This window comes from Gossypium hirsutum, chromosome A06 (genome assembly GCF_007990345.1).
Source record: "Gossypium hirsutum isolate 1008001.06 chromosome A06, Gossypium_hirsutum_v2.1, whole genome shotgun sequence".
NCBI lineage: Eukaryota > Viridiplantae > Streptophyta > Magnoliopsida > Malvales > Malvaceae > Gossypium > Gossypium hirsutum.
Genome location: NC_053429.1, coordinates 116007445 through 116028024, shown reverse-complemented (window position 1 = coordinate 116028024; position 20580 = coordinate 116007445). Strand labels below are relative to the sequence as shown.

The following is a 20580-nucleotide window of genomic DNA, read 5'->3' as shown; positions in this document are numbered from 1 at the left end:
AAAGACCTAGCTCAAGTTTTCATGAAATAGTATAGTCACATGACGGACATGACCTCAGATAGGATCACATTGCAGAATATGGAAAAAAATCGAGTGAGAGCTTCCGAAACTACGCCCAAAGGTGGAGGGAGGTTGCTATACAAGTCCAGCCACCTCTCCTAAAAAAAAAGACCACCATCACTACAGCAAAATAGGTTTTTAGGGGCGTTTTTAGCGGCATTTGGATAAAAAAACGCCGCTATAGATCGAGCATTAGCGGCTCTTTTTGAAAAATGCAGCTAAAGATCGAGCATTAGCGACGCTTTTTGAAAAACACTGCTATAGACTGAGCATTAGCGGCGTTTTTCTAAAAATGCCCCCAAAAAATATTTTATCTGTCTATTTGTTATTTAACTGGTTTATTTATATTAATTAAAATACAAATTGTTTTAATTGAATATTTAAATTGTTCTTCAGAAAAAAAAATAATGACACATTGAAAAATTTTGAAATTAAAAATATAGAAAAATATTTGTTAAAAATGCAAAAAAAAATAAATACTATTATTTAAAATAATTTTAAAGTTTTTTGGGTATATGACTGATTGTTTTTTAAATCATTTTATTTTAGGGTTTAAGGTTTAGGATTTAAGGTTTAATGTCTATGGTTTGGGGTTTTAGGGTTTATGATATAATTTTTATTATTTTGTGATCAGAGTTTATGGTTTATGGTTTATGGTTTAAGTTTGGGGTTTATAATTTATTGTTTTATAGTTAAGGTCTCAGTACTATTCATGGTTTTGGGGGTTAGGCTATCAGGGTTTAAGGGTTAGGGTTTTTGATAAAATGACAAAAAAATAATTTATTTTAGGGTTTAAATAAGCAATAAGATTCTTTTTTAATCACTTTGTCCCTTGTAATATATATATTTAGGGCTAGGGTATATGTTTATGGTCTAGATTTAAGGTTTATGGTCTAGGATTTGGGATTTAATTTTTAGTGTTTAAGGGTAAATATGGTGAACTACTTAACTTGTGTATCTTGAATTTTTTTATAATATAATTCTAAATAAGATAAATATAAATTATTTTTAAAAAAAATATATATCAAAATGGGTTAAATCCCAAAAGCATACATGAACAATGGTTTAGTGTGCAATTGTATACATGAGTTTTAATTTGATCCAGTTCTTGTAAATTATTAACACAATTATTGATATAACATTATTTTATATTTATATATTGTATACATAAATATTTATATTTATTCAATATAAAAATATATTGATTTATTTATTTTTTAATATGTGTATGATTAAATCAAAATTAAAGTTTCAACTATACATTTAAACCACAATTAGAATTTCATGTCTACAATTACACATTAAACCGAAATTCATATATAATTCTGAGATGTATCTCTATCAAAATTTTGGTGTATACATATAATTAAATGTCATTTATATAAAAATCTAAACAATTAATGCGGACCATACTTAAAAGAATAATGCTTGTATTGCTGTGTCATTTTGTATTTTTTTAATTCATCGAATCCATTTTATTTCTGTTAAAGTTTCCTTTTGTATTTTATATGTTAATTTAAAAATTATAAAAATCTTCAAAAAAATTTAAAAATTAAAAATTAAAAATTAAAAAACTTAAAATTTTAATATTTAATATTTTAGTCCGTATTTCAATTTAAAAGTTTAATATTCAAAATAAAAAAAATTCTAAAAAATGATAATCTCAGCACAAAAATTTTGAAAGAAAAAAATAGGAAAAAATATGTTAAAAATGAAAAAAATAAAATTGAGCTAGTGGCGTTTTTGGGTAAAACACTACAAAAAGTTAAGTTCTAAAAAGTTGAGTTATAGTGGTGTTTTTGGTGGAAACGCCGCAAAAGGGGAAATCAAAATCCCGCTCACTCCCAAAAAATAATTTTTGGTTACCCGCTCGTTACTCCTTCTTCTTCTCATCTCCATTGTGCGCCCTAAATCCCCCAAATAAAAGTTTGTACTTATTTCTTTTTCCCTTTTACTCTTAGAATTTGCCGCCAAATTTCCCATTTCCAACAACACCAAGTCAATACACCTAAACCAATCACACTTCTTCTTCTTTTTCATTTCACTGCATTGAATTCACCCACCATAGCTGCTCATTTTCTCTCGATCTGTTAGGGTTTCTTTTAATTCTAGGCTTTCAAGGGAACATACAGTTTCCTTTTAATTTTATCGGTGATTTCTATGGCGACAGAAACCCTAGATGACAAGAAAGCGGAGGAAGCGGAGGTGATATATGAAGAAAACAAAGAAGAAAATAAGGAGGTTTTGGACAAACAAATGGAAGTTGAAGAGAAGGAGAACGAGGAAGAAGAAGAAAATGAAGCAGGTGTTCCATTCTACCAAATGGCAGGCTCAGAATTTGTGGAAGTTTTAGTCGGTGTTGGTTCTACTCGTATCAGGGATCTGTTTAAGAGAGCCAAGGTGATAATGCTATAAGTTTCTTATATTTGATTGCTAAGGCAGCATGTAGCTGTTAATTGTGGTGCAGTACTTGTAATTTAGATTCCATACTTTTGACGCTTTATCTTAAAGAAACTTGTTGGGCATCTGATAATAATTAGGGAACAGATAAAATGTCGCAGATGGTTGGGCCATCTGTAAATCAGCTTGCTATATTTTCTATGTTATTGTTTTTTATGTTATAAGTACATATTCCTTTTATTTTATTTACAGATACTTGGTTGTGCTATGTACTTTGTGTAATTTGTTGAGAAATTCTTATCTTTTGCAGGTAAATAAACCATCAGTTATATTCATTGATGAAATTGATGCTTTAGCAACTAGATATGATAATCTTGTTGCTACTCCTATCCCTTCTTTTTTTAATGCAAGAATTTGTTGAAACCACACCATTTGTTGACATCTGAAGGCGAATGAGGTATAAGCTTTGTAGATGTAGTTTGCAACTAAGCATTAATATTTTGCATCTGATTTAAATCAAGTGATTGGAAATGGAAATATAGTTGCCTTGGTTATCTTTTATGGTATTTTATAAGACACTAAGAATGGGCTACACTCGATACTTTTTATAGGCCAATTATCATTGCAATTATGAGTAGGAAGATAACTATAATTGAATTTAGTGGAGAGGAGAAAAACATAGCTGTCTTTAAGATCATATGTGAATGATTTTCTCTCTTTCTTTCTATCTGATTAGACGTCAGGGGATTTTCAAGGAAACAACAGACCACCTATATAATGCAGCCACTCAAGAGTGGGAAACTACTTTGAATTCAGCTACTAATAGAGCTTGATGGGTTTGATACTGGCAAAGGTGTTATATTTTTGGCTGCTACAAATCGTAGAGATTTGTCAGATCCTACACTTCTCAGGCCAGGTCGTTTTGATCTCAAGGTTAATTTCCATCACTTGAATAGCAGATCTAATTAGTTAATATATCTCATCAATACAAAAAAAATTCGTAACACTTTATCACCATAAAGTAAACATCTTGCAACACATTATTATTTTATCTTTAATTAAAGTTAAGTTATGATTAGAAGCAATTTTTATTTGTTTCACCACATCATACATGGAAAGTAAAAGCTCCGTTCTTATTTTTGTTATTATTTTAAGAGTAAAGAAAAAGTTCTGTATCTAGGTGTTGTTGTTATGCTATATTGCTTGGACTTATTCTTTGTTTTGTACGATTCAATTTGTATTTACTTTTATTTAGTGAAGTGCGAGTAGAAGGACTAGAGACACTGGATTATTTGGATAACCTGCAGAACAGAGAGCGGTTCACTGAACAAGGGGATGCAATAACAGTTGAATTAGAAGTTAGTCTAAAATTTTTAAAGCAGGCTTATGTTTTATGTCTTTTCAATTCAAATTTGTATACGTTGTTTTATGTTTACCGTTCTTGTTGATGAAAAGGTGGATAAGATATATCTTAGTACACCAACAAAAATTGCCATCCTGGACCATGAAAGGAAGCGAACATTTGAGTTGCAAAAGGATGGACTTCCCGATGCTGGTGAATTTATTGTCTTTATAAGCTTCCATCCTAATTTAGAGCACCATGGGTAGGAGATATGAATTAGTTGATGGTCAAAGCTATATTTTAAGCTCCATTTTATATGTTGACTTTTTATGTAACATAATAAATTATAAAAATCTATTATTGCTACTTAATTATCAAAAATGGGTGCACCAACAGACTCAACCCTTGATCTCGATGAACAGATCTCACAGCTCATGCAATGTAAGCCACTTTCGGAGCAACAGGTACTTTTTTTTTCACGATCTGTTTGTTTCTCAAGAAAGTACGGAAATTTTGAGCACTTAATTTAATTGTATAATTATTTTAATAGATTAGGCTATATTTGGCTGTGAAATGAATACCAAAATGATTTTGAATTGAATTTGTTTTAAGATATTGTTCCAATAGCACTAGTTTCTATCGCCGTGTGAATTTTTAGTTATAATTAATGAAAAAAAATCAGCTTTTTTCTCTCTTCCATTTAAGACATTTATATATTCTTATGATTTATTTGATGTAAAAGAAAGCAATGTGCAGGTTTATTATTTTACTGTGTTTAGTCTCTAACATCAGGCTTTCAAGATCAATATGTGTTTAGTAGACGATGTATGTTAAAGATGTCGAGATTCCTTATTCTTGAAAAAGAAAAAACAATGATTTGTTTTGTTTTATTATTCTTTTTCTCTATCACAACATGTAAAAGCCCCTGCTACAATTTGTGGTGATATTCATGGGCAGTTTCATGATCTTCAAGAACTTTTTCGAATTGGAGGGAAGGTACTTGTTTTGATTGTGGCCTTTCTTTAAATTGGGTTTTTTGTAGGCTTATATTCAAGTTAGACCCTTCCACCTATAATTAATTGGTTTTAGGTTGAATAATTAATCAAATTGTTACCAAAATAATGTGGTGATTAGTTTTTCAACTTCACAGGGAAAATTTTGTGTAGATCTAATTTTGAGGTTTAAAGTTGAACTCAGAGAAGAAATAAAGATAAAAACAACTAACATAGTGGATCAGGAAAATGCTTTGCCATGAGCTGCTTTCTGTTTGACTTGTTTACGTATATAAATAATAGATTGTTTGAGGATAAGCCATGGATTTGGTGATATTTTTTATTTAAACTATGTAGGTTTTAGAGGCAACGCTTGTACATGCAAAGGCACATGATTAATTACATGATCAATGACTTTTGTCGAAACAAATTCTAATTCTTGCATTATGGTGGCATTATTAAAAATTTATCTTTCCATATCATAATTCAAAGAGATCAGATAATGTGCTTTGACATATGTGGCTTTGAGGGTCGTATAAGTGATTTCCTTACTGGTCTGACTTTGGCTTACAGGTGCATACTTTGGCTTTCTGTTCCGGTATTTTGGATTCTCTAGCGGTTGAATTGAAAGCATCAAAGGACTTCTCTAAGTTATATGCAAGCATTGCAATACTTTGGCTTCATCTAAGCTTGAACCAGCCTTTTGTTGTATAGTGTTTCTTCTTCTTTTTTGATCCTTTTCCTTTTGATTAATGAGAAGTGATGATGATTTGGCATTCTTTTCTCACCAGGATGAATTTTGTTTTAGAAATAGTAATACTTTGTGTGGTTTTTTTTTATGTATTAAATTACATATTGATCAATGTTTATGTATTAAATTTAAATTCATTATTTTTTATATTTAGTTTTAAAGTTAAAATTTTAATAGAAAATTTAATTTAATTAATATTTTTTATTTATCCTTAAAATTATATAGTTTAAAGTTCAAATTTCAAAAATTAAACATAATATAATATTTATCATAGAAATAATTAATAAAAAATATTTAATTAAAATAATTTTTTAAATGTCATGTTCTTTAGCGGCGTTTGTGAGAAAAGCGCCTAAAGGTCTGTTCTATAGCGGCGTTTGTGTGAAAAGCACCGCTAAATGTCATGTTCTTTAGCGGCGTTTGTGGGGAAAGTGTCGCTAAAGGTTATGTTCTTTAGCGGCGTTGTCTTTAGTGGCAATAGTTTTAGTGGCGCTTAAAAGTGCCGCTATAGGCTTAAAAAAACGTCGCTAAAAGTCAGTTTTGCTGTAGTGCATGCTGTTCATTAATACCTTAAAGGCTTAATTTATCACTCATATGTTGGGGAGCGCCACCAAAAGCTTCTCAGACATAGTGATGACTGGTGAAATGATTGAGAGTACGATAAGGAGCGGCAAAAATAGAGACAGAGGATAGTACCAAGAGGTCAGCACCAAGAAAAGAGAGAATGAGGTGAACAACATGAGTACATACAACAAAGGTCATTCCAAGACACTCACTGTAAACCAACCGAAGACGGAAACTGTCAACCACCAAAGCACCCCGAGATAAGAATCTAATACGAGGACGAACACAGAAAGACTACAATTCACTCCTATACCCATGACGTATAGGGAGCTGTATCAGAACCTATTCGATGCGCATGTAGTGTCTCCCTTCTACTTAAAGCTAGTGCATCCCCCATATACCAAATGGTAAAATGCAAATGCTCAGTGTGAAAACCACGCCGGAATCACTGGGCATTCCATTAAAAATTGTACTGCATTTAAAAAGTTAATTGAAAGATTTATTCAAATAGGGATTGTAAAGTTTGATGACTCCTCCGCACCAAATATAATAGAAAACCCGTTACCCAACCACACTGACCATGGGGTAAACGGGATAAATGAATGCGGGAGCAAGAAGGTCAAACATGAGGTTACAGAAGTCAAAACCCCATTGAGACAGGTGTGGAAGGAGATGGTTAAGAGAGGATTGATCGTATTGGATTCAAAAAAGGGATCTAAAGAAAAGAGGAACTACTGTGAGTTCCACAATAAGGTGGGGCATGAAATCCAAGAGTGTGGAAAGTTCAGGGCCCTAATACAAGACATGATGAACAACAAAGAAATAGAGTTTTATGAAGAAGCCAAAAACCCCGAAGAGGAAAGTATATGTGCGTCAGAAGGAGAATCGACCGCACAGATCCAAACGGTTAACTATCCCATGGTCATCATATCACGACCTATAAAGTAGGAGCACAAATGCCACCAAAAGTCATAGTCTAAAAACCTGCAGTCTTTTCCTATAAAGACAGCAAGAGGGTTTCACGAAATTACGACTGTAATGTGATGATCCCAGGAAAGGAGAGCCCAGCTGACGCTTCAAAAGAGGACCAAGATGTGGGTTCCTATACGCGTAGTGGGAGGCACAATGATTCAACAAGCGAGAAAGCAGAACCTGTAAAAGGAAAGGCAATAGTGGTCTAACAGAAGAAGGAAAGAGCGACCAGGCCTGAAACCCCTGTTAACGAGCTGATCAACGAAGAGGAGGCAAAAGAATTCCTGAAGTTTCTAAAGCATAGTGAGTACAGTGTCATAGAGTAGTTGCGTAAACAACCAGTTCGAATCTTAGTGCTATCCTTACTCCTAAGCTCGGAGGTTCATCGCAGCGCACTGATGAAAGTCTTAAACAAAACTTATGTTGCTAACGATATCTCTGTCAACAAACTAGATCGCCTGGTTAGCAACATAAGCGCTGATAACTTCATCTTCTTCAATGATAACGAAATACCACCCGATGGCATGGGATTAACTAAGGCTCTACCCATCACCACCCATTGCAAGGGGTATACAATACCCGGGGTATTGATTGACAATGGATCGACACTGAATGTCCTACCATTATCCACACTAAATAGGTTACCCGTGGATAGCTCTCACATGAAAGCCTGTCAAAATACAGTGAGGGCATTCGATGGTACGGAGAGAAGGGTAATGAGCAGAATTGAAATACTTCTTCTGATCGGCCCAAACACTTTTGAGGTGGAGTTCTTGGTGATGGATATTAAACCTTCATACAATTGGTTGTTGGGGAGGCCCTAGATACATTCAGTAGGGGAAGTACCTTCATCGCTCCACCAAAAGTTCAAATTGGTAACAGAAGGCAGGATGGTGACGATAAATTCTCCATATCTTGAGGCAAACAATGAAGCAATCGAATGCTCCTTTCAGTCTTTGAAATTTGTGAATGTAACATTCGTTACTGAAGGGAATAGGATCCTAATGCCAAAGATATCCAGGACTACAAGAATGGGTTTGCAGTTAACAGTTGGAAAATGGGCCATACTAGGAAAAGGACTTGGGAAACACCTCCAAGGAAGGGTTGAAGCACCAATATTGAAGGAAAAAGTAGACCGCTTCGGCTTAATATTTAAGATAGATGCGAGACAAAGGAAAAATGAGCTGGAAAAGAAACAAGAAAGAAGGAAAGCACGGTTGAATAGGGAGGAAATCAAATGGGAACCAATGATATTCTCCCATATATCAAAAACTTGTGTCTGGAGGAATCATTCATCTCGAGCGGGGCACGCCAAGAAAGGAAGCCATAGAAGAAATGTTGGAAAACTTGGATATCAATGCCACATGCAAATAAGAGACTGGAAGAAAAAATTTGTCAGGCATTTGCCCTTATGAGCCAGGGAGTGTTTTGGACAACTGGACTGTAGAAGAGATTCCTGTAGTCTTTAGAACTAACACAGAGTAATGTTCAAAACACACTTATTGCTCTAGGCCTAGGGGTAATAAGAGTCCTTTTTGAGAAATAAGCATTTTTTTCAAAATCATTATTTCAATGAAATGCATTTTTACTATCATTTTTGAGCAGATATTCGTTCATTCTTTACATTCGTAATTACCCTATGCAAATAATAATTCTTAGATCCTTTTGCTCTTTGGATTTTTCTTTCAAATATTCTTCATTCATAATCATACCATACAAATAATTATTCTTAGATTTTTTCGTTCTTTGGATTTTTTCTTCACCTCCATACGATCCTAATGGCTCAGAGTCTCATTTTGAGCGAGATATGTATGTGGATGATTCTTAAGGTTTTGAAGATGACCTAGTTTGTGACTTATCTCCTGATTTGTTGAGGATGGTAGAACAAGAGGAGAAACAAATCCTACCTCACAAAAAGTCGATAGAAATTGTGAGCTTGGGAGAAGAGAAAGAGTTGAAAATTAGAGCTGGTAGCGCCGCAAAAATGAAGCGAGACCTTATTGAATTACTTCATGAATTCAAAGATGTCTTCGCATGGTCATATCAAGACATGCCCTGGTTGAACATTGATATCGTAGTGCATCGACTCCCTATAAAGGAAGAGTGTAAGTCAGTTCAGCAAAAACTTCGAAGGATGAGGCCTGATGTCTTGCTGAAAAAAAAAGAAGAGGTCAAAAAGTAGTTCGATGTGGGATTTTTAAAGGTGGTAAAATACTCAGAATGGGTAGCCAACATCGTCTCCTTCCCTAAAAAGGATGGAAAACTACGAATATGTGTAGACTATAGAAATTTGAATATAGCCAGCTCGAAAGATAATTTCCCACTACCTCATATCGACACCCTAGTAGACAACACAGCGAGTTACTCACTATTCTCCTTCATGGATGGTTTCTTAGGATACAATCAGACAAAGATGCATCCTGAAGACATGGAGAAGACCACATTTGTAACCATGTGGGGACATTCTGCTACAAGGTGATGCCATTTGGACTGAAAAATGCGGGGGTAACATATCAAAGGGCCATGGTAACCTTGTTTCACGACGTGATCCACAAAGAAGTCGAAGTTTATGTCGATGATATGATCGTAAAGTCACGAACAGAGAAGGAGCATGTACAAGTCTTGAAAAAATTATTCTTATAATTTAGAAAGTTTCAGCTAAAACTCAATCCAGCAAAATGTACTTTCGAAGCCAAGTCTGGAAAGCTTCTCGGATTTGTGGTTAGTGAGAAAGGGATTGAGATCGACCCAGACAAAGTCAAAGCCATACAAGATCTGCCTCCGCTGCGTACTCAAAAAGAAGTTCGAGGTTTCTTAGGGAGATTAAACTATATCGTCCATTTTATTTCACAATTAACGGAGAAGTGTGACCCCATATTCCGTCTCCTTAAGAAACACATTTCAGGTGTATGGGATGAGGAATGCCAAAAGACTTTCGACAGAGTCAAACATTACTTGTCTAATGCCCCAATACTAGTGCCACCCAACCCAGATAAGCAACTGATATTGTACTTGGCAGTATTTGAGAACTTCATGGGATGCGTGCTCGGCCAACATGATGAGTCAGGAAGGAAAGAAAGAGCAATATACTACCTCAGTAAAAATTTCACTGAGTGTGAAACAAGGTACTCACCAATCGAGAAGTTGTGATGTGCCTTAGTTTGGACAACTCGAAGGCTAAGACAGTATATGTTGTATCACACCATCTAGCTCATCTCGAAATTGGAACCCTGAAGTACATGATGGAGTCTACAGCTTTGAATGCAAGGATGGCCTGATAGCAAATTTTATTTTCTGAGTTTGACATAGTCTATGTGAACCAGAAAGTAGTAAAAGGAAGTGCAATAGCAGATTTTTTGGCCAGTAGAGCTTTAGAAGATTATGAGCCCTTGAATTTGATTTCCTGAATGAGGACCTGATGTGTGTTGCAACCACTAAAGAAGGTGCTCCAGAAGAACTTCCCTGGAAACTAAACTTCGATGGGGCCTCAAATGCTGTGGGTAATAGAATCGGGGCAGTCTTGGTGTCCCCAAACGAAGATCATTATCCATTCACTAGTAAATTGGATTTCGATTGTATGAATAACGAAACGTGCATCATGGGTATCCGTGCAGCCATAGAATACAAGATCAAAGTGCTAGAGGTGTATGGAGATTCTGCGCTAGTGATTTATCAACTCAAGGGAGAATGGGAGACAAGAGATCCCAAGTTGATTGCTTATCGAAAACTGGTCCTTGAATTGATTAAAGAGTTTGATGACATCACCTTCTGCTACCTTCCACGAGACGAAAATTAGATGGCCGATGTTTTGGCTACCTTAGCTTCCATGATTAAGGTGAACAAACAAAAAGATGTAAAACCCATCTAAATAAGCATTTATGAAATCCTAGCTCACTGTTACAATGTCGAAGAAGATGAAGAAAAAGATGATCACCCCTGGTACCACGATATACTGCAATATGTGAAAAATAGTGAATATCTAGACCAAGCAACTGCGAATGACAGAAGGACATTGAGAAGACTAGCCTATGACTATTTCTTAAATGGGGAGGTCCTATACAAAAGAAGAAAGGATCAGGTACTATTAAGATGTGTGGATGCCGTTGAGGCCAAGAAAATCTTGGAAGAAGTCCATGAGGGCATCTGTGGGACACACGCTAGCGGCTATACCATGGCCAGGCAAATTATGAGATTTGGTTATAACTGGTCCACCATGGAAGGGGATTGTATTAACTACGCCAAAAGATGTCATAAGTTCCAAATCCATGGAGACAACCTCCTTCACCTTTGTATGTCATGACTTCCCCATGACCTTCACCTCTGTATGTCATGACTTCCTCATGGACTTTCTCTATGTGAGGCATGGATGTGATTGGACCAATATCGCCAAAAGCTTCAAATAGGCATCGATTCATCTTTGTGGTTATCGACTACTTCACCAAGTGGGTAGAGGCCGCTTCATATGCCAATGTTACAAAATCAACAGTAAGAAAATTCCTGAAGAAGGAGATCATATGTCGATATGGAATGCCGGAGAGGATCATATCTGACAATGCATTGAATTTGAACAATAGCACAATAGCGGAGGTCTATAGTCAATTCAAGTTCAAACACCACAACTCGTCATCGTATCGCCCTAAAATGAATTGGGCAGTGGAGGCAGCCAATAAAAATATTAAGAAGATCGTGGGGAAAATGGTTGAGACTTATAAAGATTGGCACGAGAAGTTACCATTTGCCCTTTTTGATTATCGAACGTCTGTCAGAACCTCTACCAGGCCAATGCCTTTCTTTTTGGTCTACGGAATGGAGGTAGTTCTACCTATCGAGGTTGAGTTTCTTTCTCTTCGAGTTTTGTCAGAGGTGAAGTTAGATGAAGTAGAATGGATTCAATCTCGATATGATCAGTTAAAATTGATCGAAGAAAAGAGGCTAAAGGTTATTCGTCATGGTCAGATGTACCAAAAACGAATGATGCGAGCCTATGACAAAAAGGTTCACTCTAGAGAATTCCATGAGGGGGACCTGATTTTGAAAAAGATTCTTCCTATACAAAAAGATTTCAGAGGGAATTGGATGCTAAACTGGGAATAACCTTATGTGGTAAAGAAAGTCTTTTTCGGAGGAGCACTGATTCTAGCTGTGATGGATGGTAAAAGCTTGTCCAATGCTGTGAATTCGAATTCCGTCAAGAAGTATTTCACCTAAAAGAGGGAGAGGCCAATGTGAAAACCCACAAAGGGCGCTTTGAGACCAAAGGGTTTTTGAGTTTAAAACCCAAAAACGGGCAGCTCAACTTTTGAATATGGGTAATGGTCGCTAAACTAACTAACAAAAATTTGACTAAGGCAAGCACACCTATCGAACAGTAATATAGTTATGGTGAGACCGGGAATATCGTATCCACGAGGACTAAAAGTACTAGTAATTACTATCTTTTTAATATCTAACCTAAGAATTAAAGGATGTTTTTAAACTAAAACTAATTATCTAATTAACTAAGATTACGACAGAGACTAAAATTGGGAAATACTTTTTAGAGAACCGATGGAGAAGACAATACCCAAGGAAGAATCCACCTAGACTTTACTTATTACTTCTGAATTAGACAATTTATTCACTTGACTTAATCCGTAGAAATCCCTAGTTTATGTTTTTATCTCTCTCGAGACTAAAAACAACTGACTCTAGATTGATTAATCGAAATATCTTTCTAATTAAAACCCCTATTGTCACATTAACTCGGTATATGGATTCCCTTATTAGATTTGACTCTAATCCGGAAAATTTATGTCGTCCTATCTCTAGAATTGCATGCAACTCCACTTAATTATGAATGATCTACTCTTAAATAGGGACTTTTGCTCTACTGAATAAGCACATCAAAAACCTGAATTAATATCCTGGAATATTAAAGCAAGAATTAGAACTCACAATTAAGAATAAGAACCAGTATTTATCATATAATTCAAATAGTAATAAAATCCATCCTAGGTTTCATCTCCCTTAGGTATTTAAGGAGTTTAGTTCATAATAATGGAAAACATCTCAAGATTGGGAAAATAACAAAACATAAAGAACCCAAAGAACTTCTAAGGAAATTGAATGGAGATCTTTAGTCTTGAAGTAGATCCTGCTTCTGAGTTGATTCCGATGGTTATCCTTGAGTATTTTCTGCCTTCAACTCTGTGTCCCCCTTTGATCCTCTTCTAGGGTGTTTATATAGACTTTGGAATACCCAAAATAGCCTAAAATTACCCTTTTTAGAATAGAATTAGACTTTGGCTCGACTAGGATATGACCGTGTGCCACGCCCGTGTGAAGGTGCTAAGGCCGTGTGCAATTCTAACTTGGTTTAATGTCGACACGGCCATGACACACGGGCGTGTGGCCTACCCGTGTGTCACACATGGACGTTTGGATTTCCCGTGTAGAAGTGCCTAGGCCGTGTGAAACACTAATTTAGGCCCAATTTGTTCGTTTTGGCCCGTTTCTTGCTCTTTTCGCCTTCCTATGCTCACCTAAGTATAAAAGATGAATTTAAAGGATTAGGAGCATCAAATTCAGTAAATCTTATGATAAATCATTTAAATATATGCCAAGCATAGGATAAAAAATGTATATATTATGGTTTATCAAATATCCCCACACTTAAGCATTTGCTTGTCCTCAAGCAAAATCCTCAACTCTCAATTAAAATAAATTCTTCTCAACTTATAATTGTCATCAATACTGTATCGAAGTAAACCACAAGTAATCATATATTGAGAATTTGACTAAAAGAACATCAAGGTTTCAAACAATCCAAGTTGAGCATTTTAATCATAAAATCATAGGTATCCCCCTTTATCTAAGTAATCACCTCTAATTACAAATGGACAGGAGTTGACATCCTCACTAAAGATTCACTCAAATCACTTGAAGTGTTTAAGGTTCAATAATTAAGCACTCAATAGTCAAATAGGAAAAGTTATTACCATAGGCTTGCATGAAAATCAAATCTCCACCACTATAAATGAGATGATACACAAATCAAAAGGTCTTTAACAGGGTTGTAATAGGGCTTGGGTTAAAAGTGTGGATAGAGGCTGAAAAAAAGGGTTAGAATCAAGATTAATTTAATAAATTACCAAACTTAGAAAAATACAACTAATTACTAAATTACAAACAAGTGCGAAAACCATTCGGAACTAATGAAGTGAGCTTTTTCTCACTATAATAACTTTAACTTATCCACGCTCTTTATAATATAAAAATAAATATACTATTTTTTTAAGAATAAGAACAATAATGGAAAGTACATAGTAAGGAACAATTCAGCAACTAAAATGAAAGAAAATATTTAGGTAACTAATCAAATCAAATCTCGATAAAAAGGGAGTCAATAAAAAGGGAAAAATTTTTAATGAATCAAAAAGGGTTAATTTGTGGTTTAGCATTAAGGGAGAAATCAAGAAACAATGGTTAAGCCTCAAAGGGATTTACTAAGGGTCAATTATGTAGGTAGGCTTTTTATAGGGTAAGTGGGTTAAAACCTAAATGCCTTTATCATCTCAGCATATCAATTCAAAGGTGTGGTCTTGACATGTATAATCGATGCAAGTTCTAGAATAGCAAATCAATGTTGACACACTCATAAAAAAAATTAGTGAGCAAGAAAGATATATGCTCTAAAAGGCTCAAAATCTCATGAAAATTATGGGTATTTGATGTCAATTCTGTCTATTCAAATCTTCAAGATAATACCTCAATTCAGGGAAACAACCTAGCAATTTTAATTCTCAAAAGTCAATTTATCATGCTTGATTCTCTAATGCCTTTAAAGTTTGAACAATCAATTCACAATTCCCCATGATTAAATTCAAAACATATTAATAAAAATTATAAATCAATCAGAATTCACTTTAATAATAGTATGAGAAAATTATTTGAGAACGAGATAAAAATTTAGGGATTTTCTAATAAACATATAAATAACCTCCCCACACTTAAGAAGTACATTATCCTCAATGTACGAAGATAGATAATAATAATATAAGCAAAATATCAGAAGAGAGGGAGAGAAGCGAAACTGCCCTGTATTTTGGATGAAATCCTTGGAATAGTGAAATCTAGAGTTGTAGATAAGGCTAATGAACGAGGTAATTCTGAGTTACTAATAAGAAAATAAACACAACTTGTGGAAGAGAATTAAGGGATTACTTGATAATAACTATAAAGATAAACATAGTTCAAAATATAAAACATAAGTCTTAAGAAAAATAAATAAAACAAAAATAAAAACAAAAATAAAATAAAATAAAATAAAAAATAAATGGACTCAAAGGTCCTTATCATCAGAGGTGTCAGCGTCACGAGGTGGTGGTGGTGGACGCGAGATGTGGAAGTGCTGGCAGATCTGCTGCAGAGTTGCCTCAATGCTGTCGAACCTCGCAAAACACTATTGTTCGAAGTGAGTGAGTCGCTCAGATATATTGATCAAAGTGGCAGTAGGAGGTCGATGACTCGATGGTGGTGGCGGTGGGTGTGGGTCCTCGTGAGGGGGAGGGACATCATCGACATTAGAGTGAATGAGTTTGTATTGAGGGGGGTCAAATCCACGGTGTCGCTTTATCACCCTCATATGGATCATACTAGAAATTCCCTGAGGAGTCATCTAGCCTACTAATGTGAGTGTCGATGAATCTCTGGAGTGTCGAAGAAGCTGAAGTGTCAAGCAAGACGAGTTACGTAGGGACCAAGACAGATGGGACCCCTCCTATGGCAGTCTGTCTGATGGCGAAAAGCAAGCGCTATGAAGTATGCCAAATCAAAGATGTGACCAGTCACCATGCTCCAAAGATAGTATGCATCAATAGTGTTTATAACTCCTGTGCTCTCTCTCCTACCAGTCAACATGTGAGCTAATAAGGCGTGGATGTATCGTAAAGCCAGAGAAAGAGATGTTGCCTTTGAGCAAATCACATCATAACAGATCTGACTAGCTGTGAGATCGGTCCAACAGTATGAAGGTGAGTGATGGATGTGACGGTGGAGGCGGAGAAAGTTATCGGCACCTATAAACTCATCAGTGTATATGCCCCAAGCTATGCCAAACTCAGGGATGCTCATATGTCGCACTAAGCCACCGAATTGAAAAGTGATAGTATCGGCCTCATCATGGGTATTTATCATATGCTGTAGATGGAAAGTAGTGCAAAACTCCAAGATAAGCTCTAAATAGGTGGGCTCGATAATCGCAAAGAACCGATCTCACGGGGTAGTGGTAATGAAAGCACAGGCCTCATCAACTAGTCTGACCTGATCCAATGCGACCCAGTCAATACATCGGCCCACTCCTAGCGGTCGCATGTGCAAAAGCTGAAACAAGTCGTCCTGTAGGCCTGACAAGAATCGAAGCAGAGGATGACGAACTTCGGTCGAGGCACTCAAGGAGGTTGCGCCAGGACCCTTCCTCTTTTCGAAACAGGAATAGAAGTTTTCTTGCCTCGTGTGTTTGTCATGGTATCCGTGAAAATAAAAGAAGTCAAACAGAACCAAGTATTTAACCACAAGACAAAGGAGAAAAAGTAGAATCTAAGTAAGAAAAATAAAACTATGGTCCTAAAGAGTCTATACCCTAACACTAATGAAAGCAAAGACTAGAATAATAGGGACATAGCAATAGCAGTAAGGAATTAAGAAAACAAATCATGACAGCATCTAACTAAACAGATGGATGCAAATATAGGAGAATATAAATACTAAAAATAATAAAATAGTCTAAAACAAAGAACAAAAATGGAAGAGTCAAAATAAACTAAGTAAAAATAATAATCAAATATAATGAATAATAATTGCAATAAAAATGAAAACTACTAAATATATAAATAAATAAAAAATTTTGAAAAATAAAATAGACTAACAATTAAGAAATAACAAATAAAGAAATAAATACTGAAATAAAAGAAAGGTGAGGGTACAAAAAGAAACCATGGGCAGTGGTCGGAGGTACAGACGACGGTGGACGGTGCTGGTGTACGCGCGACGAGGTAGCCACGATGAGGAGGGGAGCGACTGGTGGTCATGTGGGTAGGTGCGTGGTGTGAGGGCAAGGGAAATAGGTTGGGTCGAGCTTGGAGGTTTTGTGCAGCGTGTGTATTGTTGGGGACGAAAGAAAAGGGGGTCTTGGTGAGGGTTGTGCGCGCGAGGGGAAAAAATCGGTGGCTGAATGGTGAGGTGAAAGGGTGTTGCGGCGGCTAAGGTTAGGAGGGAAGGAGAAGAAAAATAAATAAAAATTAGGTTTTTGGTGGGGTTAAAATAGGGGCACAGTCATGTTAAGGCCCTATGTTAGGCCACACGGCCATGTCACACACGGTGTGGCGCGAGTTTAGCCCGTGTTAATCGCAAATATTGAATGCCCATTTGTCACAAGGCCTGGAACAAGCCCGTGTGTCCAGGCCGTGTGGTTCACACAGTCGTGTCCCACGTTCTTCGCTTCTCCCATACCCGTGTAATATCCCACATGCCCATGTGTTCGTGCCTTACCCGTGTAACTCTCTGACTTGTTTAAAATTTAAAAATTTAGCTCTAGTTTTCACATGGCCGTGTCGCATGGCAGTGTGGATCGAATTTATGGCTGTGTGACTCGATATTTGGGATTTTTAGCCCTATTTCCACACGGCCAGGGAAACGCCCGTGTTCCAGGCCGTGTGGGCCACTGTACCTGCATTAAAATACGAAAAATAGCTAAAATAAACTAGTTAGTGGTGTTAGTGCTCGGGTTGTCTCTCGAGAAGCGCTTATTTAGAGTCTAAGCTTGACTTACCTCTTTATTCGCATGGTCACGGCGGATCACTGAGTCGAGACTCTTCTTTCTCATTATCAATTCTATTATCCACATAAAGTCTAAGTCGAGTAATATTTACCTTAAAAATGCCAAATTGAGAATGATTTACCTCAACTGTACCGTATGGGAAAGCATTCAGTGCCGTGAAAAGAATCACTCCGTTTGTATTAAGCTTTGAAGTAGCAATTCGGGGGTCCTTTTCATCTAACAATAATTTATGCCCGACCTTAAATTACTTTGTTTCATCCCTACACTCATCATGGTGTCGCTTTGATTCATCATGTACTTTTGGTTTCTATTTGACATGTGTTTGCCATTCATCTAATTCATTGATCTGAAGCCTTCGTTCTTCATGAGTAGCTATATTTTTGTCATATGGATTAGAATGTGGCTCCATCACGTTCTTCATAGGGGTTTCTTGAAAAGAAGTTTAAGCCATAATGTTGTTCATATCAACAAAACTTGTATAGCCATCTTGCTTACTAGATAATTTAGTCAAATCACAAGCTTGGAGAGAAATCGTGTCATCTCCTACACGAAGTATTAGTTCTCTTGTGCTAACATCATTGATAGTCCTAGCAGTTGCTAAAAAGCGGTCGTCCTAAAATCAAAGCCACGTCACTATCCTCTTCCATATCTAGAACAACAAAATCAATTGGGAATATAAATTTATCAATTTTGACTAGCACATCTTCAATGATACCCCTAGGAAACCTAATTGTTTTATCATCCAGTTGAATGCTCATTCTAGTTTGTTTTGGTTTCGCAAGAACTAGTTGTTTAAACATTTTATAAGGCATAACATTAATGCTCGCCCCTAGATCAGCCAACGCATTATTAATATTTAAACTACCAATTAAGCAAGGAATCGTAAAACTTCCTGGATCTTTCAACTTGTTAGGTAGCTTATTCTGCAGAATGGCTGCGCAAACTGTGTTTAATTCCACATGCGACGCATCATCTAACTTTCATTTATTAGCCAAGATCCCATTTAATAATTTCACTACGTTTGGCATCTATGAAAGAGCTTCAATAAACGGTAAGTTAATATGTAATTTTTTTAATAATTTAAGGAATTTATCGAATTGTTCGTCTGTGTGGTCTTTCCTTGTCGCATTGGGGTATGGCGCACGAGGTTTATACTCGTTGCTTACCAGTTTCTGTTTATCATTACTTACATCAACCTTACCTTTATCTTCCACATTGTCTTGCCTCAGTTTCGGTTCAGCTTCAACTAACCCTTCATCATTATGCACAGTAATGGCATAAAGTTGCTCCCTTGGGTTAGTTTCAGTGTTACTTAGTAGGCCACCTTGTGGTCGTTCAGTTATCAACTTAGCAAGCTATCCTATTTAATTTTCGAGCCCTTACGTCGACGCTTGTTGATTCTTAATCCCTATTTCGGTATTCTGAAAATGAGTTTCTGACACCAAGATGAATTTTGTAAGCATCTCTTCAAGGTTCAGTTTCTTCTCTTGTTAGTAGGGTGGTTGTTGAAAACCTGGAGGATGTTGTGGCTTTTGATTTCCCTGACCACCCCACGAGAAATTGGGATGGTTCCTCCAACCTGCATTATAAGTTTTACTATACGGGTTATTTTGAGGTCTAGAATTATTACCCATATAATGAACTTGTTCCTCCTCAATGCTAGGGTTGAAGGATGGATACTCTATACTGTGCACTCCTCCTCCATTTGAATCACACCTCATCACTGGATGTACCTGGGTAGAACCATACAAACTATCAATATTTTTATTTAAAAGTTCTACTTGGTTAGATAGCATAGTGACCACGTCGAGGTTATAGCTGCTTTTGTTGGCTTCGTTCTCATGACTTGCCACTGATAGTTATTCGGTGACACCTCTTCAATAAATTCATAAGCCTCTTGAAGTGTTTTGTTGTTTAAAGTTCCACCGGCAGCTACATCAATCAGTTGCCATGTTGAGAGGTTCACACCATTGTAAAAAGTCTAAACCTGGAGCCATAGAGGTAACCCATGGTGAGGGCACCTTCTCAATAAGTCTTGTATCTCTCCCATGCATCATAAAGAGTTTCTAGATCCATTTTCACAAAAGAAGAGATATCATTCCTCAATTTAGCCGTTTTAGTCGGTGGAAAATATTTAAGTAAAAATTTTTCGGTCATTTGTTCCCAAGTGGTGATTGACCCTCGTGGTAACGAGTTCAACCACTATTTAGCCTTATTCCTTAATGAGAGGGGAAATAACCAAAGGCGAATGACATTGTCAAAAACACCATTAATCTTAAAAGTTTCACAGAATTCTAGAAAATTTACTAAATGAGTGTTTGGATCCTCGTCCTACAAACCATCAAATTGAACAAACTGTTGTATCATTTGAATTGTGTTAGGTTTCAGTTCAAAATTATTTGCAGCAACAGCAGGTCTAACTATACTTGATTCAGTTCTTGTTAAAGTAGGTTTAGCATAATCATACATAGTACAAGAAGTGGGATTTTGATCTATTGGATTTGCATCAACCATAGGAGGTAGCAGATTATTTTAATTTTCAACCATCTCCTCGGTATTAGTGTGAATATTGCCCCCTCACTCTTCCTCTATATATTGTAGGCTTCGCCTAATTTCTCTTTGATTTCTGCAAGCTATGCTCTCGATCTCACTATCGAAAAGCAAAGGTCCTGATGGGTTTCTT

The 20580-nt window shown here is 36.2% G+C and overlaps 1 protein-coding gene and 1 non-coding gene across 10 annotated transcripts; both read left to right on the top strand.

Annotated features, from left to right (window-relative positions):
* Positions 1 to 1881: 1881 nt before the first annotated feature.
* LOC107961974 (probable inactive ATP-dependent zinc metalloprotease FTSHI 1, chloroplastic) lies at positions 1882 to 5579 on the top strand. Of its 9 annotated transcripts, XR_005928829.1 has the most exons (6): positions 1882 to 2460; positions 2771 to 2917; positions 3197 to 3393; positions 3716 to 4266; positions 4725 to 4798; positions 5368 to 5579. XR_005928829.1 is itself a non-coding variant. In XM_041115958.1 (3 exons), the coding sequence occupies exons 1-3, from the start codon at positions 2221 to 2223 to the stop codon at positions 3291 to 3293; spliced, it is 390 nt and encodes a 129-aa protein (XP_040971892.1). In that variant the 5' UTR covers positions 1882 to 2220; the 3' UTR covers positions 3294 to 5579. The 9 variants fall into 9 exon arrangements, 1 of the variants encoding a protein (XP_040971892.1); XR_005928827.1 differs by having other exon boundaries at positions 3716 to 3818; positions 3916 to 5579; XR_005928828.1 differs by lacking the exon at positions 4725 to 4798.
* A 14321-nt stretch (positions 5580 to 19900) lies between these two features.
* Positions 19901 to 20006, top strand: LOC121231535 (small nucleolar RNA R71). The gene has a single exon (XR_005929593.1). It is a non-coding gene; the product is annotated as a small nucleolar RNA R71 (small nucleolar RNA).
* The last annotated feature ends 574 nt before the right edge of the window (positions 20007 to 20580 follow it).